General features: G+C 33.0%; 1 protein-coding gene across 2 annotated transcripts in view; it reads left to right on the top strand.

Annotated features, from left to right (window-relative positions):
- LOC126737349 (macoilin-1) overlaps positions 1–20,679 on the top strand; it is a 134,287-nt gene that overhangs the window by 15,250 nt on the left and 98,358 nt on the right. For both annotated transcript variants that reach the window (XM_050442211.1, XM_050442212.1), the window contains exons 5-7: positions 5,159–5,302; positions 5,367–5,579; positions 5,661–5,900. In XM_050442211.1, the coding sequence (XP_050298168.1) occupies positions 5,159–5,302; positions 5,367–5,579; positions 5,661–5,900 (597 nt within the window). The remainder of the gene's footprint in view (positions 1–5,158; positions 5,303–5,366; positions 5,580–5,660; positions 5,901–20,679) is intronic.

Here is a 20,679-nt window from a genome sequence, read left to right as displayed (position 1 = left end):
CGTTAGCTTTGGTTAAGAAGCAATTAGAACATTCCAATCGTTTAAATTGATCGTCAGGATGCAATTCTTGTCATCCCTACAAAATAATACATTATAGGGTTTAAATTTATGCTTTTTTTTTAATTTTTTGCACTTTTGTTTTTTTGAAACTTTTTGTTTGAAACTCCTACCTCTTCCTCTATTTTTCTATAGGAAATTTGGGGAACTTGCTGAACAAAACCCTTACCGGAACCCATATGAAGGATTATGGGACGTTTTCCTTTTGCTGATGGGGTTGTGAAGCTACTAAATAACCCTTTAATAAAAGCTTCTCTTAAAGTAGTTACAGTGGTATATTTCCACAGTTTTTTGATCACATGACGTGCGTTGACCCATGTTTCATCTAAATAATAGATTGACTTGTTTTTTTTCAGCACTCGATATATCTCAGATAGTGTCGCCTCCAGCAAATAATTCCATTTTCCTCTTTTAGCACAGAATTCCGGGTCCTGTTTATATACTTAATTTTAAAAAATATATCAAGAGTTCTTTTATTTTACATTATTCTATATGCATAGTTAAAAAAAATTAAACTTACTGAAACCTATTTCTTAGAGTAAATACTGAAAAGCTGTGTGTTTAAAGTTGTAGATTGCCGCATTTCCCTCAATTGCAGCTAAAATTTGTTCGACAGTCGGTGGTTCATTTTTTAGAAAGAATGAATGAATACGGATAGCGCATTTTGTGTCCTCATCCGCATTATCCAAAACGGCTCTTGCCCTATGGTACTTTTTCGGCTCCTGAAAGTAGTGTGGTGCTTCATATGCCCAAAGTATTGGTACATGCAACGCAAACTCCTGAAAAAAAATATATTTTTTAATAGAACTTAGTGGCATAAGTTCATACACGTTCATACACTACATACACGTAATTTGTAAAAATTAAAGCAAAACGTATATTACAACTTAGCTAACCTATAACTCATGTAATCAAAAAAAAATTATCTGTACACTATTGCCCATATTATGTAGAGCAACCTTTGTTATTTTAAATTTTTATAGAACAGTGAAAGTGAACACCGGATTTTTATTTGAGGCTTTATTATTTAGTAATAATACATACAGTAAACATATAATTTAATTCTTTAATAAAAACCTAAAATATGTATGCTAATTATTACAAATTTGCAGAGTCAAATATAGAACTAACTAAAAAAATTAAAGGCATCGATTTTTCATAGAATGTAAAAGTTTATCAATATAATCTTGAGATACGGAGTTACATAGGTTTTGGACTTCTTCATACAGTTCAGTCAAGTTTTATGAATGGCCCTGTAAATTTCATCCCACATGTTCTCTATCGGGTTAAGAGCGGGACACTGTGCTGGCCAAAGCATTAGCATAGATGTTATTTGCAACCAACCAATCTTTTATTAATTTGGAGGTGTGTTTCGGGTAATTATCATGCTGGAATGTCCATCTTAAACTCATGTTATCCTCGACAAATGGAAGCATGTGGTCTTCTAGAATGTCACAGTATACAAAACGGTTCATTAATCCCTCTATTTTCACTAATGGACCCATGCCAAACCCCGAAAAACACTCCAAACCATAATTCCACCTACTTCATGCTTCACAGTAACTCGATATTTGGGGTTGAAACGTTCGTTGATCGGTCGCCTCGCCCAAAAAATTCCATCAGATTTAAAAAGTTTAAAACGACTTTCATCGGAAAATAGTACCGTTTTCCATTTTTTAAAACCCAATTCACATGTTCCCTAGCAAAGATACAGGACATCCTCCCATAGAAGAAGAAAGAATAATCCTGTATAAAAGACGAAATTTCTTTTTTTATACAGGATGCATTCATAAAGGGGTCATTAGCAGAAAGCATTTTAATTTTTCTGTCAACGGCACTAGTAGTTTTGCGTGTCCTACCACTCTTGGAGACTGCTTCTGAAGTATTTCTTCTGTTAAAATTGGAAATAGTCCTTGATACTTTAATTATTTTAAGATTGATGTTTTTCTCCTTGTCTAATAAACCTCTTGGCATTTTGTATCTGATAAGAACTATAGCTGAACTGGACTGATCGAAATCTAATTTTAAAACGGACTTAAAAAATAGTTGCTCTACTTACAGCAAAAAAATTGTAAGATTAAGAATCTTGTTTATAAAACGTGTGGGTATTTATGCTAAGAAATGTATAGGCCAAGACCAAATATAAATTTATAGCAATTTTTTTGCTTGCTGCTTTTAACTTTTATAAAATTTGATTATTAATTTTGTTGTTCTACATATGAACGATAGTGTATGTATGCACAGAAATAACTGCCGTATAAATAAAAATGTAAAATAACATACCTGTTGTCTCAGCTGTAAAATTCACAGAAAAGATATGGCAGTAGAAATTTATGTTTAATTGAAAAGTAGGGAAACTAAATTTTTTTACTAACGATTTCAACATAATACCTATTTTTAAACTAATAAAATTAATAATGGGTAGAGTATTCCTTATTGGCAATAACCTCGCGACATCATTTTGGTACGGATTCCAAAAATGTCATAACTGTTTCTTCTCCAATAGAATTCCAGGATTTTTGCAAAACTTTTATTAGATTATTTTAATTGCTTATCTGATGTAGTCTTATACGCTGGTCTAATTCCAGAGGCTTTTAATAGGGTTAAGATCGGTACTTTGTGTAGGAAAGTTCATAACCCTAATCTTTTCTGATAAAAACGATTCTTGAATTACTTTTGATTCATGTTTAGGGTCATTATTCTGCTAGTATATCCGAGTCGACGGTAAATTATCCTCAGCAAATGATAGTATTACATTTTTTTATGTAATTAAATATACAAATCGATCCATAATGCCCTCAATAACATGTATACCATACATACCCAGAAAAAAAATCTCATATCATGCAAGATCCACCACCATGCTTTACAGTAGGTTTTGTATACTGGATCAAATCTTTTGCATTCTGGCGATGCTCCCACGGTATTCCATTAGACCCAAATAAATTAAATTTTCTTTCATCAGTAAAAAGAACTTTTTTCCAATAATTGGTTGTTTAATTCAAATATTTTTTGGCAAAGTTGAATCGAGTCTTCTGGTTCTACCTGATTAGCGAATTTTTAAGCTTTTTAAATATTCCTGCTTTCCTTAGACTTAAAATTTAATTTGCCGATTTGAACGAATTTCGTATTTTAACATTGGAAATTGTTTTGCTTATAACAGATTTATGCAAACTAAGCATTTTGCTTATGTCCGCTTATCGTACACCACTCTTAATTGCAACAACTATTTTCTACGAAGATTTTCTGACAAATATATACCGCGAGGAATATTCACTAAAAAACTCCTAACAAAACTCACGTAAATCGAAATAAATATTAAATTTGGTTAGTTCTTATGTGAGTTTCTCTATTAACTTAATAATATATAACCTAAAATATTTGGACTCCTACTATAAATAAACAACTGCTAAAAGGAAAATTAGGAGCAACAGTATTTTTAGGAAATAGCAATTTAAATACTGAAGGTTTTTGCAATATAAGGAATTTTAAATAGTTTCTCTACTTATGTCCGATAGTGTTCTTGTATTTTTTACACCTTCTCCCTGAATACTCAAATCATCCCATACTTTAACTATTCGCTGAACGTTTTCGTGTTTAGAATCATTTCAAGGAATGATGAATGAATGATTTCTGTGTGCATTTTTAGTGCGGTAATATTTTTTTCGTTGTCTAGCGAATTTAGATTTCATACTTTTTTGGGCAAAGGTGCAGTCTCTATTAATTTGAGTTATTAATTTTTATGTCTTTCTCTTTATCGGTTATAATAATATTTTCTGTTTTATAAATATTATTTAGCATGTCCAATGGACACATTGTTGGCTTTGTAACACTTTGCTTGTTATCTTTTTGATTAGGCTAGCTATTGCGAACACATACAGTTTCAGGGCGTTTTTTTGGATTTACGTGAGGTGCAGGAAGACTGGAGAACATGTATTTTGGTTGAGTTTCAAATATTGTTGGAACCGCATCCTTTGTGAGCTTGGGAGCCCTTCGAGGCAATGTCAATACACTGCCATCATCCCGCTTTACAGAATCTTCATTTATTACAAATCTCGCTTTAAAATGTTTGCCGCACACAAAAAAAAGTCGAAACTTTGAATTGAATGAAAACATTGAAAAAGGACTAGCAGCTTATACTACCTACTATTAATGATTTAATAATAATTATTTTAATCTTACCTTTGTAGTAAATTACCAACTCCTTAAAATATTATTACAAATCCTTATACAAATCTTTATTTTCAAATTAATATCACATCATCTATAATTAATTATTTTTTATCACTATTTTGTATTAACTTATTTTTTATCAAAAACTACGCCAACTACATTGCTCTTTTCAGTGCAGCGTAGTCAGCAAGCACAATGCGGGTCGTCCGAGCTAACGCCGTGCGACGTGACGTAGTTGCTAAAGTGTGAAGCGATGTTTCTGGCTTTCTATAGTATGGCGGCTTCGGTCAAACTTTGATTCGATCGGTGCATTAACACTTGAGTATAAGTTTTTTAAGTAGCCCTAATATGACCCAAATTATCATCTCTATATAGTAAGTTACTACATATAATATTTGGAGAAAATAAAATGACATAAAACTAGAAGTCCTAGAACTTTTAAACTGGAAAAAATTAAATTATTTACACTTTCTGTACACGCAAGTTAAAATAACTATTAATTTTACTTTATGTTGACACGTCTCCAAGTTTCTATATCTCTTATGTCGAATTCATTTTTGCCAATGCTTAAAACGTTAAATTTGGGGTTTTCATGTATTTTTCGCCAATTTTGAAGTACTGTTTTGCAATCAGTTTCTCAGTCGTTTCCGCACATTTTCCCAAATGCCGATTTTCGAATGAACATTTCCTCATATACTATTTATTGTATCGCAGTCGTTTTCCCAAGCAATCGTTTTCTGGAACTACTTTTTTTTGAACAATCAATTTTTCGAACGATAATTTTCCTGAATACTTTTTTCTCGACACAATTTTACCGAATTTTATTAATATTAATTATAGACAGGACTGAAAATCTTTCCAGTATTCTAGAAATAACCAGAGTTTAGGTTACCATATCTATATTGTTAATCAAATCAAAATATTTTAGGATAAAAACGGTCATATACCGAACGGCACGATACCGAACGGCGTCCACAGTAACACTAGATCTCATAAAAAAACTTCGCTGGCGGACAAAGCGGATCATCACGACAATCGTCACACAGAAAAACACATAGAGAGACAAAACAAGGTCTGCGCGTAAAAATAAATAATCCTTCATACTGTATATTAGATATTTCTCTCTTATTCATTAGATAAACCATTCACATACAAACGGCTCATTGGTTGATTTCCACGAGGAAACGATCGAACCGGAGCCGCGACAAACCTCGAAACGTAAAGAGAGACGCGAGCAAGAAAAAGACAGGGAGGCGCACGAGTACCTGCAAAAATTAGAGACTGAAAACAGGCGGCTCAGGAACGACCTGGTTCAATGTCGAAACAGCGAGCAAGAGTTGAGGATACAAGTAAGAAAACCGATTAATTATTTTCATCCAATTTAACGTGTAAATTATTTAATTAATATTTATTTATTTTTCTTTGTGAAGGTCGCCGCTTTGACCACAAGCGAAAAATCGTCGAGGTCGGAGATGTCGCATCTACAACGACAAATCGACGATCTTCAGGAGCGGGTGCAGGGAGCGCACGCCGCCCGTCAATCGGATAAACAGACAATTGGACAGTTGGAGAGGCGGATGCAGGACGAGCGTAGGTTACGTCTTTCCCTGGAGTCGCAACTCAACCAGGAGAAGAAGAATCGGAAGCAGGATGAGGCAAGGCTTGCACAGGTAAGAATAAGTATTCACTTTTATATTCATCCTGTTGTAAACTATCCAAAAAAAACTAAATAAAACTAAAAAATGTATTTATTATCTTTTGCTTAACCGAGCATGTAAAAGGAAAATTAAATAGAAAAACATATAAAATTAGGGTTTTTCTACATGGGAATTAAATATACAGGGTGACTTAAAAAAAGATATGACGTCATCAGTATGTTATTTTAAATGGAAACCACAATTTTTTAATGCAAGTATCCCCATAAAAAGTAATCAAGGGGAGTTAAATCTGGCGATCTGGGCGGCCAATCAATGAACCCTCGTCTACCTATCCAACGATTTTGAAAAACTTCATCTAGATAATTGCGAACGGGTAAAGCATAGTGTGGCGGGGCTCCATATTGCTGAAAAAAAAGATCACGTTGGTGCATGTCGGATTCTTCCAAATTCTGATACTAAGTTATCAGAGCGGGGATAAGTTTATTTTGAAGAAAGTCCAAATACCTCTCACCAGTTAGTTAATGTTAAGTTAGTGTTAAGTAAGGTCCTAAAACTCTTTCTCCTTCCACTATACTGGACCACATATTGACTTTTTGAGTGTGTTGTGTATTCTGTGAACCAATGAGGGTTTTCGGTCGCCCAGTATCAACAATTCTGTCTGTTCACATGGCCGTTTAGAGCAAACGTTGCTTCGTCAGAAAATATCCGTTTTACAAAATTATTGTTATCATTACATAGCTGCTGCATTTGCTCATAAAATTCATTTCGGTGATCAAAATCTGGAAAAGGTGGAACTGGAAGCTTTTTTCAATACTTTATGTATACAGTATGTACCACAGTAGATCGCGATAAATTGACATTAGAAGCCGTGACTGTGATTCTGGCTTTGGGATTATCTTCGACTGTTAACAGAACGTTAAACCAAAGTTTACTGAATAAAATACAAGTTGCTTCACTCGGCGAAAAACCTTTTATCTTTCGATCTCAAAGGCAGGCCGCCGAGCTCCTCGCCGACGGGGAACTAGCAAAAAATGTAAAGGGGAATTCGGGTAAAAAATAGCTATTATTTTACGAGTTTCGTCTAATTCGAACTGTAGGTGTGCCCACAGAGTGGACGCGAGATTCTCGCTTACCTGTGACTCGCGTCATGTCGCGTTTATCGCTTTAAGAATTATTTCGAATGTTTATATGAACGTATACACAGTTAAAACCGGTTAAAGCAGGTCCGCGCAGATAACCTGCTAGCCAGCGTTTAAAGTAATAAAAATTTAGTTTATTTCCGCGCTTGTCGTACGCGTGTTCACGTGTGTTGCCATGGATAAGGAACTACTTATTGCTGCGGTTTTTGAAAGGACAGCTATTTGGAACAAGAGGGATAAATTACATTGCAATCGCAATGTGATTGACAAATACTGGAAGGAAATAAGCGTTGAAATGAAACAAGATGGTACGTTGATATAATATAATACAATACAACAATAATGGTGTAGTATGTTTACTACACCATTATTTCTTAACATTATTTTGCAGTATTATTATTTAATAAGATTAATTTATTTTTTGCTTCATTTGGAGGTCTTCCCGTCGTCTTTTTCCTGGCATTTTCTGAGCCATTTTCAATAGATACTTCACTGAGATGTCTTTCAAAACCTTCCTTATCAATCATTGTGTTATGTAAAACGCAAATACCTTTAATAATATTATCTGCTGTTGTAATATTGGTTTCAATGGATTTTGAGAGTATACGCCATTTTGAAGTAATTATACCAAACGTACATTCTACACATTTTCTAGCACGAGATAAGCGTTTATTAAAACATTCCTCTTCAATACGCCAATTCTCTGTTGAATTGGGAAAATACCCTCCACCAAGATCTGGAGACGCTGCTGAGGATGTGCCCACATCCAAGTGGCCATATTTCGAACAACTTCTTTTCCTAAAGGAAGTTATCAAGCCGAGGGTAACCAGTGGAAGTTTGTCGAGCACGCAGTCAACGCAGCAGACAGAACAGACACAGGAGACAGAACCAAATCAATCTTTGGACGAGAATAGCGATGAAGAGAAATCTTCTCAAGCTAGTTAAAGTTGCGTGATACCACCTACTCGTATTTTAGGGCAAACTAATCCTATTTTGGCACCTAGTACATCACAGAGAAGAAAAAGAACTGCTACTGATGCATATCAGGTATCAATTCTGGAAATAGAAAAACGCAAAGTCGAGTATCTGAAAAATAAAGCTAAAAAAAGTTGCACTGATCAAGATGACGAACATCTGTCATTTTTTAAAAGTTTGCTTCCACATGTAATGAAAATACCTGAAAACAGAGTATTATCTTTTCGTTGCCGCGTGCAAGAATTAGTGGATCAATATTCCTACCAACATAACACTTTCCTCGTTCCTCCTCCATTATCTTCTACATCGTCCCATTCTAGTGGGCATTCTTCTGGCGATCCTTACTATCATACTATACATGAAAACACCCACTTTTCCATTCCCTTAAACCCATCAGTCACGTTTCAAAGGCTTCCTGCTAATGTTCCTACACCTATTTATAATAACCAGGAGGAAAACTCAACTTATAATCTTTATTTCCATTAACAAATAACAGTATTCCTATATGGCTTTAAGCTTATATTTGTATAAACAAAAGTAATAAAACAATTTTATAACCTAAAAATAAGTTTGTTTTATATTGGAAATGTATACTACTATCTTCTATTTATACCATTAAATAACTACCATTTAAACTAAATAAGAAGAAAAATATACTATTAAAAGTAATTTAAATTATTTAACAAAACTTACCTTAGGGTTATAACAAGTCTTTCTTCTGGTAAAATAGGCTGCTTATGTAGATTGCACCAATTTTTGGTTAAACGACATTTCACTTTTCCTGTAATATAATTAAAACTGTCCTGACTCATTCTCATATATTGGAAGAATCTTTCATTATCATTCTTTAAATTTGGAAATAAATGATGGTATTCCCCGTAAGTTTTTCTTTCACGATTAATAGAATGAATTCCAACTTTTTTTCTGTTTAGAAAAAAAAAATAAACTCCGTAGCAATAAGATCATCATCAGACGACGACATCCTGCTAGCTGTTGTAAAACGAAACTAGCGAATTTTAAAACGAAACTCGCTTTTACCGGTATTAACTGTGTGTAATCTCCGCGCGAGAAAACGGCGCAGATCGGCTTTGAGTACCGGAAGCGAGAATCTCGCGTCTACTCTGTGGGCACACTAGGGGAAGACGGAGCACGACTTTATAATAACTTTATTATCTGGCATAAAATTATTATTTAATGTACCTACTTCGGAAAAATATGTAAATTGATAATACATACTATAAATTATTTGTTTTTATAGCCACCAAACTAAATAAATGTTACATTATCAAAGTTTACGTAATTCAAGAACTAAATGGTTAAATTTTTTTTTGTTAATAATTAGATACTTAGGTATCTTATTAAAGGTTGTTTTGGTACGACTGGTTTCACTAGGATTTATTTTTAAATCAAAGTCAAAAGTTTGTGTGAAAAAATGCATATATTACTGTTACTAAACGTAACAACTAAAGATAGACATAACTACTAAGTAATGACATGTTTGAATTTTAAATGATTGATTACTACACTTTTTGACGTTTATGTTATTTTGTCAGACTAATAATAGCATTCCCAAAGACATAAGTAATATACGTAATGTTTCATTCATAACCAGCCCAAAAATGTGGAATTTTATTGTTTTAAAATCAGTACTGAGAGAGAAAAGGATGGAGAAAGTGTTGTTAGTACCCCTTGGCAACAATGCATATTTTCAATTAATTTTTGTTTGGTTTGTTGCCAGTGGGGCAGAGCTTATGAGCTTATTAATATTATTTGCACTAAGCACTAGTGCAAATAATATAATAATCGACAAATTTGTTATTTTCATTTTCCCTCCCTTACAAATTGGGTTAGGATTGTGTACTGTACAAATAATTTTCTATATCCATACGTGTTGTTTTCGTCGCTCTTGTGCAATTTTAAATAGAGGCGAAAAATGTCATTACATAATTAATTAACCTTAATATTTTTCATGTGACGACGCTGGTGGTAAAAATACAAAAGTCTTTTGCTGTTTAAACGTAAAGACGCCCTTAGACTCAATAATTTAAAGCGTTTATTTGTTTTAATTCCTTGGCAACATCGCTCGGGATTCATTCATTCATAATTTTTGACAGAACTCGAAAAATAGTAAAACGTGCGTAAGACTGTAGCGCAATGTTGCCGAAGTGACTAAATTTTTTAAGGCTCCAAGATATTTTTGTTTTGACTACTGCTTTTATTAATATTTTTGCTTTTAAATTAGGTCGATTTTTTTATGAATTTTATTAATTTTCGATTAGTTTTTTTCATTATAAGCTCACTTATGTTTCCGACTCAAATAACCTTTAAAAGTTATTATATTTTTTAATACTTAAAAAGCGGTTAAATAGCTCTGGCAAAAGTGCAATATTGTAAAAGAAGGACAAAAGATTGAGAGGAAAATATATTTTGCCATTTTAAAATGTAAACAATGTAGTCTCTTAAGCTGGATTTATACAGACAAATAAAGTAAAATAAAAATAAAATAAGAGTTAAATGTACAAAAGTTCCATAACGCATTTATATAGCAAAATAATATAAGAATAAAGTAAGAAGTTGACCAAAATCCAACTTTCATATTTTATTTTATGTGAAAATGAAACTGCGCACGTTATTTTGGTCACAACACACCCTCTCATGACAGAGAGGTACTATAACCTGGCATGTAATTGGTTACCCTTATTTCTTATTTTATTATATATATAAATATATATTTTATATATATATTTTCATTTTTAGAACATCTAAAAAACATTAAACCACTTCCACGCTTTGTAAAACAACTGTCTACCTAACAATAAGTCGACATTTTAATATAATAGATTATAATAATTTGCCATTCCACTGAGTCCACCCGGTACAACTAGTAATAAAACGCTCGCACATCAAAACGATTTAAACTCTACTCACTGTGTAACCCAACAGATTCGATTGTAGGAGCGTCGCCCGGCAAATGAAGTGAGGGGCGGTGAATAGGAATTCGGCGCGTGGAGCCGAGTGAAGCAACTTGTATTTTATTCAGTAAACTTTGGTTAAACTCATCTTCTTCAGTTATTAAACCCCGACCAGCTTTTTGAGTATCCCGAACATACCCGAGTTCACGAAACTTTGCTTTAACTCTGCATTAAACAACTGAACCACCTCCTTTCGACTACGAGACATATCTCCGAAACCAATCATGCATAAGATTTCGATTCTTTCACGTTCGGTTAATTTTCTCATATTTCATACAATAACAGTAGATAATAAAGTGTAGTTACTAATAAAACGCAGAATGACACGCCTCTCAAAAAGAATAAACACCACTTGCAAATGTAAAAATAATTCAAATAGTTTCAACAAAATACCGGGTGGCCAAATAAGCGAGGTAAGCGGCTGTATCTCAGGACCTGTACCTCTGGCAACTGTACCTGTACTTTAAGTTCCGTATTTCATCGCAAGAGGGCGCAACTAAAAATTAAATAAGAGAAACCTCTTTTTCTCCAAAAACCTAAATATTAACTTATACTTTTGACATTATTTTTAGTAAGCCTAGGTAATTTGCTATCCTTTTGGTTTATGAATTATTGACGTAAGAATGAAAGTAGGGGTGGGGGAAGCTATTGAAAGTGGAATCATTAAAATCGCTGTAAATTCTAAACCACTCATTTGATTTTAGCAATTCAAAATTTATTTGCTAGATAAATGTAGCTGCTTTAAAATATATTATTATAGTTTCTAATAAAAGCGCCAGAGGGCGCAATTTGTAATAAATCCAGTTTTTTTCATTTTGCTCTAAAAATTCAAATTGAATGGTATATTTTTGACATCCTATTTAAAGTTATAGCGAATTAAAGTTTTTTACGCACCGAGCCTAAACTTACGTACCGCCATCTAGTGTCCTGCCTAAAAATCTCTAATTAGTATTACCACAACTAGGATACCATGATGTTGTCATAATTAATAAATTATTAAAGTAATGATTGATAAATTATAAATTACTAATACCTATGTATCACAGAATAACTGGAAGTTTATGTGATTTTCTTAAGGCGAATAATTTTATTAGCGAATTTCTTTATATTTAAATTATGGTCCTGAAAAGGACCGATTTTAAACCCAAACATATTTGGTATTTAATGCCTCGATAGGTGTTCAAACTGTTTTCCATCACATTTCAAACAAGCTTCCAATCTTCTTTGGGTGGATAAATCTCCTGTTTCGATTTCAGCAGCTGATATTTCATTTATTGCACCACGGATTCTGTTTTCCATATCCTGTCTTGTTGTAGGTGGAGTTTGGTACACAATATCTTTTAAACGACCCGATAAGTAAAAGTCTAGGTATGTTAAATCGGGTGACCTGGCCGGCCAAGGATATAGACTCCCCCTTCCGATCCAGTGCCCTTGAAAGTAATTATTTATATGATGCCGCACCAAACGGGAAAGATGTGCTGGGCACCCGTCCAATTGGAAATATATTACTTCCAATGTCAAATCTTCCATTAAAATAGGCAAGGAATTTGTTAAAAAATGCAAAAAAACATTACCGGTTAATATGCCATCAAAAAAATAAGGACCAATAATTTTCATTCCGATAATGCCACACCACACGTTTACACTCCAGAGGCCTTGGTGCTGAACTTCTCGCATCCAACGAGGATTTTCAACCGACCGATAATGCATATTATGCCTGTTGACTTTCCCATCGCTACAAAAAGTGGCTTCATCAGTCCACAGAATCTGTGACAAAAAATCCCTGTTTTCGCGAACCATTGCTAGTATCCATTGGCAAAAATCAATTCGGCGCTCAAAATCATGTTCGTTTAGAGCTTGGTGTAGGATTATATGGAATCCTACGGGTGTAGCCTTAAAATAAAAAGAAATGCCTATACTCGAGAAGAAAATTATAATAACAAGATGTATTACCTGTGGTCTTTATGTATATTTTGAACAGTAGTTCGAGCTATTCCCAAATCTAAAGATAACGCACGAGTTCCAATATGCCTATTAAACTCTACGTAGGCCAACACATTAATAATGTTTTCTTCAGTTCTTCCAGTAGAGCGACGCCTTCTAAATTTGGGCCGACTAAAACTCCCAGTATCGCGTATCCCTGTACCAACTGTGGAAAAATTCTTCTGCCATAATGGCGGCGATCTGGATACCGAAGGGTATACTGTCTTTCAGCTATTGCTGTATTTTGAAAACACTCAAAGAAAACCGCAATCCAATCCACAGCTTCATTATTTGTAAAAGGCATTTTAAAAAAAATCGAGCAAAGAAAATTGAAAACAGATTTAAACTGGCAAAAACAAAAGTATCTTTTGTTCCGCCTACTATACGTTAACTAGACATTCTAAGGCCGAGCGCTAGATGGCGGTACATAAGTTTGGACTCGGTGCGTAAAAGACTTTTAATTCGCTATAACTTTAAAACAAGCAAAGATATCATCGTGCGGTTTTCACAGTATTTTTGCAAATTTTATCTACTTTTTAAATATGATGTTAAAAATATACCATTTAATTTGAATTTTTGGAGCAAAATGAAAGAAACTGGAATTATTACCAATTGCGCCGTCTGGCGGTTTTATTAGGAACTATAGGGTAGTGATGAGATCAGACTTTTAAAGCAGCTACATTTATCTTGCAAATAAATTTTGAATTGCTCTACTCGAATAAGTGGTTTAGAATTTACACCGATTTTAATGATTCCACTATCAATAGCTTCCCCCCACCCCTACTATCGTTCGTACGTCAATAATTCATAAACCAAAATTATAGCAAATTATCTAGGCTTACTAAAAATAATATCAAAAGTATAAGTTAATATTTAAGTTTTCGGAGAAAAAGACGTTTCTTTTATTTAATTTTTAGTTACGCCCTCTTGCGGTGAAATACGGAACTTAAAAATAATTTCCAGAATTTTCTCATGGCCACTTTTATAACAATAAAAAAAATTCCATTGTTGCCAGATGTACAGGTCCTGAGATACAGCCGCTTACCTCGCTTATTTGGCCACCCGGTACATTCACTTTTTGACACTGACCACAACAACGATAACAACTTACCAAATTACCAACACTTAATTTAGATAGGTACTTCTTTAATTTTACATTTTATCATTAGTTTTCGTTCAAAATTGCTTATGTAACCACTATTTATTTGTACCATATCCTTTGTAAAAAAAATGCGTTCTTTCTGATTCTGCATTAAAAAATTGTGGTTTCCATTTTAAAAACATATTGATGACGTCATATCTTTTTTTTTGAGTCACTCTGTTTATTTAATTTCCACGTAGAAAAACCCTAAACCGGAATATTAAAATCGACGGGTTCAGGCATTTTTTCCAGAAACGATCCATTTCATTTTTATTGAATTTATCCGCTACTTTACGGATGCACTGTATAAGTTTTAAAATATCTAAAATAAATCCCTGAACTTCACTATTACCAAAGGGTAACTAAAAGAATATACGTTCTGTGCATTAATTATAATTTGACTAAATCAAAAAAGAATTTGCATTTATGTCACGGTTCATCAAGACGTAAACAGTTAAGTACCAAAATACAGATACACAATTACCTTTCATTAATATTTTGGCAGTAAATATTTTTTAAATTTTTGCTTAAATAAGTTACAGGATAAGTTGACAAAAACATTTTGCATCTCACTATTGAATAATTTGGGAATAACATATGAGAAAGAACGCTAAAAAAAAGAGTAGTTCTATGGCGACGTATATTGAGTAAATTATTGTGACCTCTCTGGCGGAGTACTGGAGCGAAACGTGAGCTTCTCATATCAATACTTGGGATTCCTTGTTTCAAACAAGTTATGCAAAAAATTTATTTGTTCTATATTATTTATATTATATTATTTTTATATCTTTATGTAGATTTTTTCTTTATCGCTAGAGATATTATTGGGTTCTTTTAGGAAATAAAAGTCTGGATGGCAGAACAACAAAAGAAAGAGTTTAATAAATAAGTGAATCAAGTAGAGTTAATAACATGAATAATAAAGTGTGATGATAAAACTTGTTTTACATAAAACCCGCTTAATTAACTTCACACTACACGACAGCGTCTTATTATATTTACGTCTTCGATTTATTTTAAAAATCCGTCTTAGTTACGTCTTAATTCGTCTTTAAAATACTCAAAATTATAAAACCCGGAGCCGTCTTCTCCCGTTATAATTATAAAGCTCTTGCACGGCACCAAAACCGTCTTTTTTGGTGATCCCGCGACTTTACGTCTTAAACTGGCAGATTAGATAGACTTTTACTCTTCAAAGACTTCGACTGACTGCCTGTTTTTCGTGTCCTCATTTTTTAATACGTATTAAGTACTGAGTCAGCTTTTTTATTATTCCCCTTTAATCGCCGTCGTGCCGTTAACAGAAATCAAACAGGTTTTTGAGTCAGCAGTTTCCATAGATTCGGTTCGGCAGTATCAATTTTCTGAGAACCTTAAATATTGTTTTAACGAGCGCAAATTATATATTACATTATCATTTTGAAAGAAAAAATACTTTTAGAATATAAAGATAAAGAAAAGCTTACACTAACTGATTATGTTATTTTAATTATAAAAAAAATACTATCCTACATTTATTTCTATAGAGATTTTTGAATGAAATAATTGACCGTTGCTCAACTTTGTTTACATGGGTTTTAAACCTTAAATTATGATCAAAAATTATTCCAAGATTTTTATATTCAAGAACATTAGAAATTAAAGGATTGTTCATATAAAGTTGCATATTTTGTCGAGGTAAGTCTTTGTCTGGACTAAAAAACATAACAGCTGATTCGGATGGATTAAGTTTGAACCCATTATCGTGAGAATATGTGTAAATAGATTCGATACATTCATTTATATTTATATCAGTGTCATTGATTTTATTTTTATTAAAGCTTCTACCGTTGATTGAATAATAGGAAGATACGCAGCTATATGGGCTAAATCGTGCCCGGAAAAGTGTCCAGCGGAGAGATGGCGCACTGCTTAGAGTGCGTGAAAATAATTTTACCAGTGCTTTATCATATTATTAACCAAAGAGCGGTCCGAGTGTCTTGTCGAAGAGTTTTTGCGTGGTTAAATTTTTGTGTTAATATTATAATAACTATAAAGATATTTTTTTTTCTTGAATTTAAAATTGAGACAATGGTAAATTTAAGTAAAGTATGTGAGTGTGCTTATCGTGGATGCAGTAGTAAAAGAAAAAATAAAAACAATGTAATAAGTTTCTTTAAATTTCCAATTTTGAAACCAGTGATACTTAATCAATGGTTAGAAAATATTGGAAATCCTGAAACATACCTCATGGACGAAATGCTATTAAAAAATAGAGTTGTTTGTGAGAAACATTTTGATAAAAAAATATATCGTTAATTGTAATAAAAGAAAAATACTTTTGAAATCAGCTGTACCCGTTTCATGGAAAGGTAAGAAAACTTATATTTTTTAATTTAATATATTTATGCCGGGTTTATATTGAAACTTATTCTTATTGCATAATTTTTAACTCATAAAATTAAGGTAATGTAACTAAAAAAACACGTTTATGCATAATGTAGAAGTGAGTGAGTGCCATCTGAAATTCGGCCATATGGTAAGTAATATTTATATTTATTTTAACTTAGCTTTTTATTTTCATTCTATATTATATTTTAAATCGATGTCAAAATAACATAACTATAATTTAAACCACAAAACCTTAAAATTTTATTTTAAAACCTAATTATTTATTTTTATAATTTTTGGAGTATGAAGAGGAAGATTTAAACTAAGAATTTAACGCACAATGCATCTTGTAATAAATTACTATTTTTAAAGTAAATGACAACAAATTATTTGAATAAACAGGAAACGTTATTTAAAAATGAAACTAGGGAATAGACATATATTCTACCTATGTTTTTATGAAATAAAATCACAAATTAACCCTATAAATTAGATACCGTGTGATTGCATTGTACCAAGAAAAATACCACTATATGGATATGTATGAGGAAATAATTTGTACAATTAATTTTTTTTTTACTTCTTTTTGTTTGGTATAGAATACCCAAAATTATTTAGAGTAATATTTTTTTTTTGGCTTTATGGGGATTTTTTCGAAAAATAACTATGACTCTATAGTGATATGATATTACTTTAAAGTTTATAACAACCTAAATATGGAATTAACTAATTGGCGATTTATCTTAGCATTAAATTAAAATGAAATTATTTTTATTAACATTTTGTTAAATTTCTGCCTCATTTTAGAAATAATTTCTTAAGCATATCGAAAAGAACCAATGTACTATAATAGGCTTCATTAATTATTTCAAATCATTTGCCGAATATATGCTTATTTAAGGGCAAGGCAATAGTCGTACTTTTGGAAGCGCAACCTAGTGTTATTATTTTTATTATAAATTTTAGAAACATATGTAATATACAAATAACAAAGCTTGTTTATATTTTGCACGTTTGTGTGGTGTTGCTTATAGGGTCTTCTTATGGGAAACATTCATTTTTGTTTGCGTGTATAGACCAACTTCATCTAATTCACAAGAGTTTATTAATATTTTCAGACCACAACATTATGAACTGTGTGATTCTTCTACAACTAGCTTTTAGTTAGAATTGTTTTTTTTCAGCACCCGATATCAAGACTTATTTAAGGAAAAGAAGCCCAGTAGTCGACGATGATGCCAATGATAACAATGACCATATAAATTTATTCAATTATAGTCCCAAGCGCTTATGCACCGAATCCGTAATAAAAAGAAAATGTGAAATAAGAAGTCCAACAAGACAAGGAAGAGAAGTAGTGAGTGAAATAACAACCCCGTCATCAACCAAATCGTTTATTAGAAATAAGCTGCGTAAAATAAATTTAAAATTAGATATTTTAAAAAAACAAATTAAGGCTAAAAGGATGCAAAATTTTCGGCTTAAAAAAAATTATAGATAAAAGTCTTTTAGATAATATATTTAAAAATAAAAGTCCTAGTTTAAAAACGTTTATTAATATGCAGCTACCAATACGAAAAAGGAACTTGTGGAAAATAAGTGAAAAAAATTTAGCTCTTTCCATTTATTATAAATCTCCTAGCTGCTACAAATTTTTAAGGAATAATTTACTGTTTTCCCTCCCGTCAGTGCGCACCATTCAGTCATGGTTGAAAGTAAATAATTTAAAAGCAGGTCTTGAGAATGCACTAACAAAAAAAGTTTTTATGAAAGTAAAGACAATGAGCAAAATAGAACGCGTGTGTGCAGTATTGTTTGATGAAATTGTATTAAAGGCTAAATTAGACTATAATAAATTTCATGACTATATAGAGGGTTATGAAGATATGGGGTTCCTAGGTCGCAATAATTCTGTTGCAAATACTGCGCTAGTTTTTTATGTAAGAGGCATATTTGGAAATTGGAAAATTCCCATATGTTATTTTACCTCTAGCGGACCAATTAAAGGTGCAAATTTATCAAAAATAATAAAATATGTTATTAAAACGTTAAACAAGTTAACTCTTATACCAGTTGCATTGGTATGTGACCAAGGACCAAACAACAGAAATGCCTTTAAGAATCTCGGTGCAACAAAAACAAATCCTGTTATAGATATTGAAAATTCAAAAATTTTTACCATATTTGATGATCCCCACTTGCTAAAATCATTAAGAAATAACTTTATGAATCAAAAATTAACATTTAAAATTAATGGAAGTTTTGTATCTTGGTCTGATATAGTAAAAACGTATGAAATTGATAGAAGAAGTAATACTACGAGAACTTTAATAAAACTAACTGATGCAAACATAAATCCTAATACATTTCAAAAAATGAGGGTGAAATATGCAGCACAACTTTTTTCAAATTCTGTTGCTGCTGCCGTCAAGTCAGCTGCTCAATTACACGTTGTGGAAAGCAATACTGCTCATAATACGTCTAGTTTTTTACAAACCATCAATAACATTTTTGACTCGCTAAATAGCAATATATTATTAGATGCCAATCCTAATAAAAAACCATTGTCAACTAAAAACCCAATACCATTAAATAATTTAAAATTTGGTCTCGAATACTTTAGGACTATGGAAATTTGTGAAAATGGAAATAAAAAAAACAACATCCATTGTGTTTGGGGGGCTCCTTTTGGAAAGGACAAATAATAGGTATTGAAGGACCAGCGTGAACTTCACACGCAAAAGAAAATAAGAAAAAGAAAACAATTACAAATTTACGGCGTCAATAACGACTTACCTGACACTCGATGAATTGGTATACTGTAGAACTGTAGATTAGATGGTTGGCCGGCCAGTTTTCTCAACACACACGCTATTCTATGTTTCGATGCGTATCGTACGATGGTACCGATCAAAAAGCCCGTCTCTCGCGGGAGGAAGCGTGCACCTGTCCAAGCCATCATTGACGCATGCACGCGGATATGGATTGTTATTGGTCAATTAAAATAATCAATACTTCTAACAAAATTGGCGGTGCATTCAAATACCCTTTAAATTTGCCAATTCCATTGAATTTTGCCAACATTCCGCCCACCAAAAAATACAATTTTTTCTCTTAGGCAACTTAAAAGGTCAAGTGTGTAATCACACCTGATAAGGATTTCCATAGCAAAACTCCCCAATAAACAACAAAATAAAAATGGTTAGCTAATTCAAATTATAATTTCATCCATTGGTAGAACAACACACAACCGAGAAAATAATGAAAAAAGGAAAAAAAAAGGAAATAATAAAATAAACAAAGAATGGTCTCAAACTTATTGAGATGGCAAAGGACAAACCTTTATTAGGGGTCGGTCCAATAGTCCTTTCGTTGTACGAATTTGCACAACTCTGGGAACGTTATCGGGACTGGAGTAAATCCTTTCCAGCCTACCAATAAGCCAATTAAGAGGGGGTTGGTTATTGTCTTTGATTACGACAAGAGAGCCAACTTTTGGACAACGGTCAGGGAGAGTCCATTTATTGCGTTGTTGCAATCGATTTAGGTATTCCAAAGACCAACGTTTCCAGAAGCTTTGGTGCAATTGCTGAATCAATTGCCAACGTTTCAGTCGATGAAAAGGGATATCGATTAGTGCCTCATCAGGAGGGGCGGTAAGAGCTTCCATGGTTAGGAAATGACCAGGAGTCAGACACTCTAAATCATTGGGGTTGGGACTCATCTCACAGAGTGGTCTGGAATTCAAAATGGCTTCACATTGCCCCAAAACAGTGGACATTTCCTCAAAGGATAATACTTGTTGACCTATCACTCTCGCAAGATGCGCTTTAACCGATTTAACACCTGCCTCCCACAGGCCTCCGAAGTGTGGTGCGGAAGGCGGATTAAAGTGCCATTGAATATGCAACGTTTCCGCCGAACCCTGCAGATAGGACAAAAGCATTCGGGAAGCACCTACAAAATTGGTGCCTTGGTCACTGTACATATCAGAGCATCTGCCACGACGTGAAACAAAGCGTCTAAATGCCGCTAAAAAGCATTCAGAGGACAAATCGGACGCTACTTCTAGGTGTAGGGCTTTGGTAACCATGCACACAAACAGACATATATAGCCCTTTTGGCTTTGAACACCTCTACGCCTAGACATGGTAAGTGGTATGGGGCCCATATAATCCACTCCACACTGTGAAAATGGTTTAACTTGGGAA

This window comes from Anthonomus grandis, chromosome 6 (assembly GCF_022605725.1).
Source record: "Anthonomus grandis grandis chromosome 6, icAntGran1.3, whole genome shotgun sequence".
NCBI classification, from domain to species: Eukaryota; Metazoa; Arthropoda; class Insecta; order Coleoptera; family Curculionidae; genus Anthonomus; species Anthonomus grandis.
This window is presented reverse-complemented; position numbering and strand designations above follow the sequence as displayed.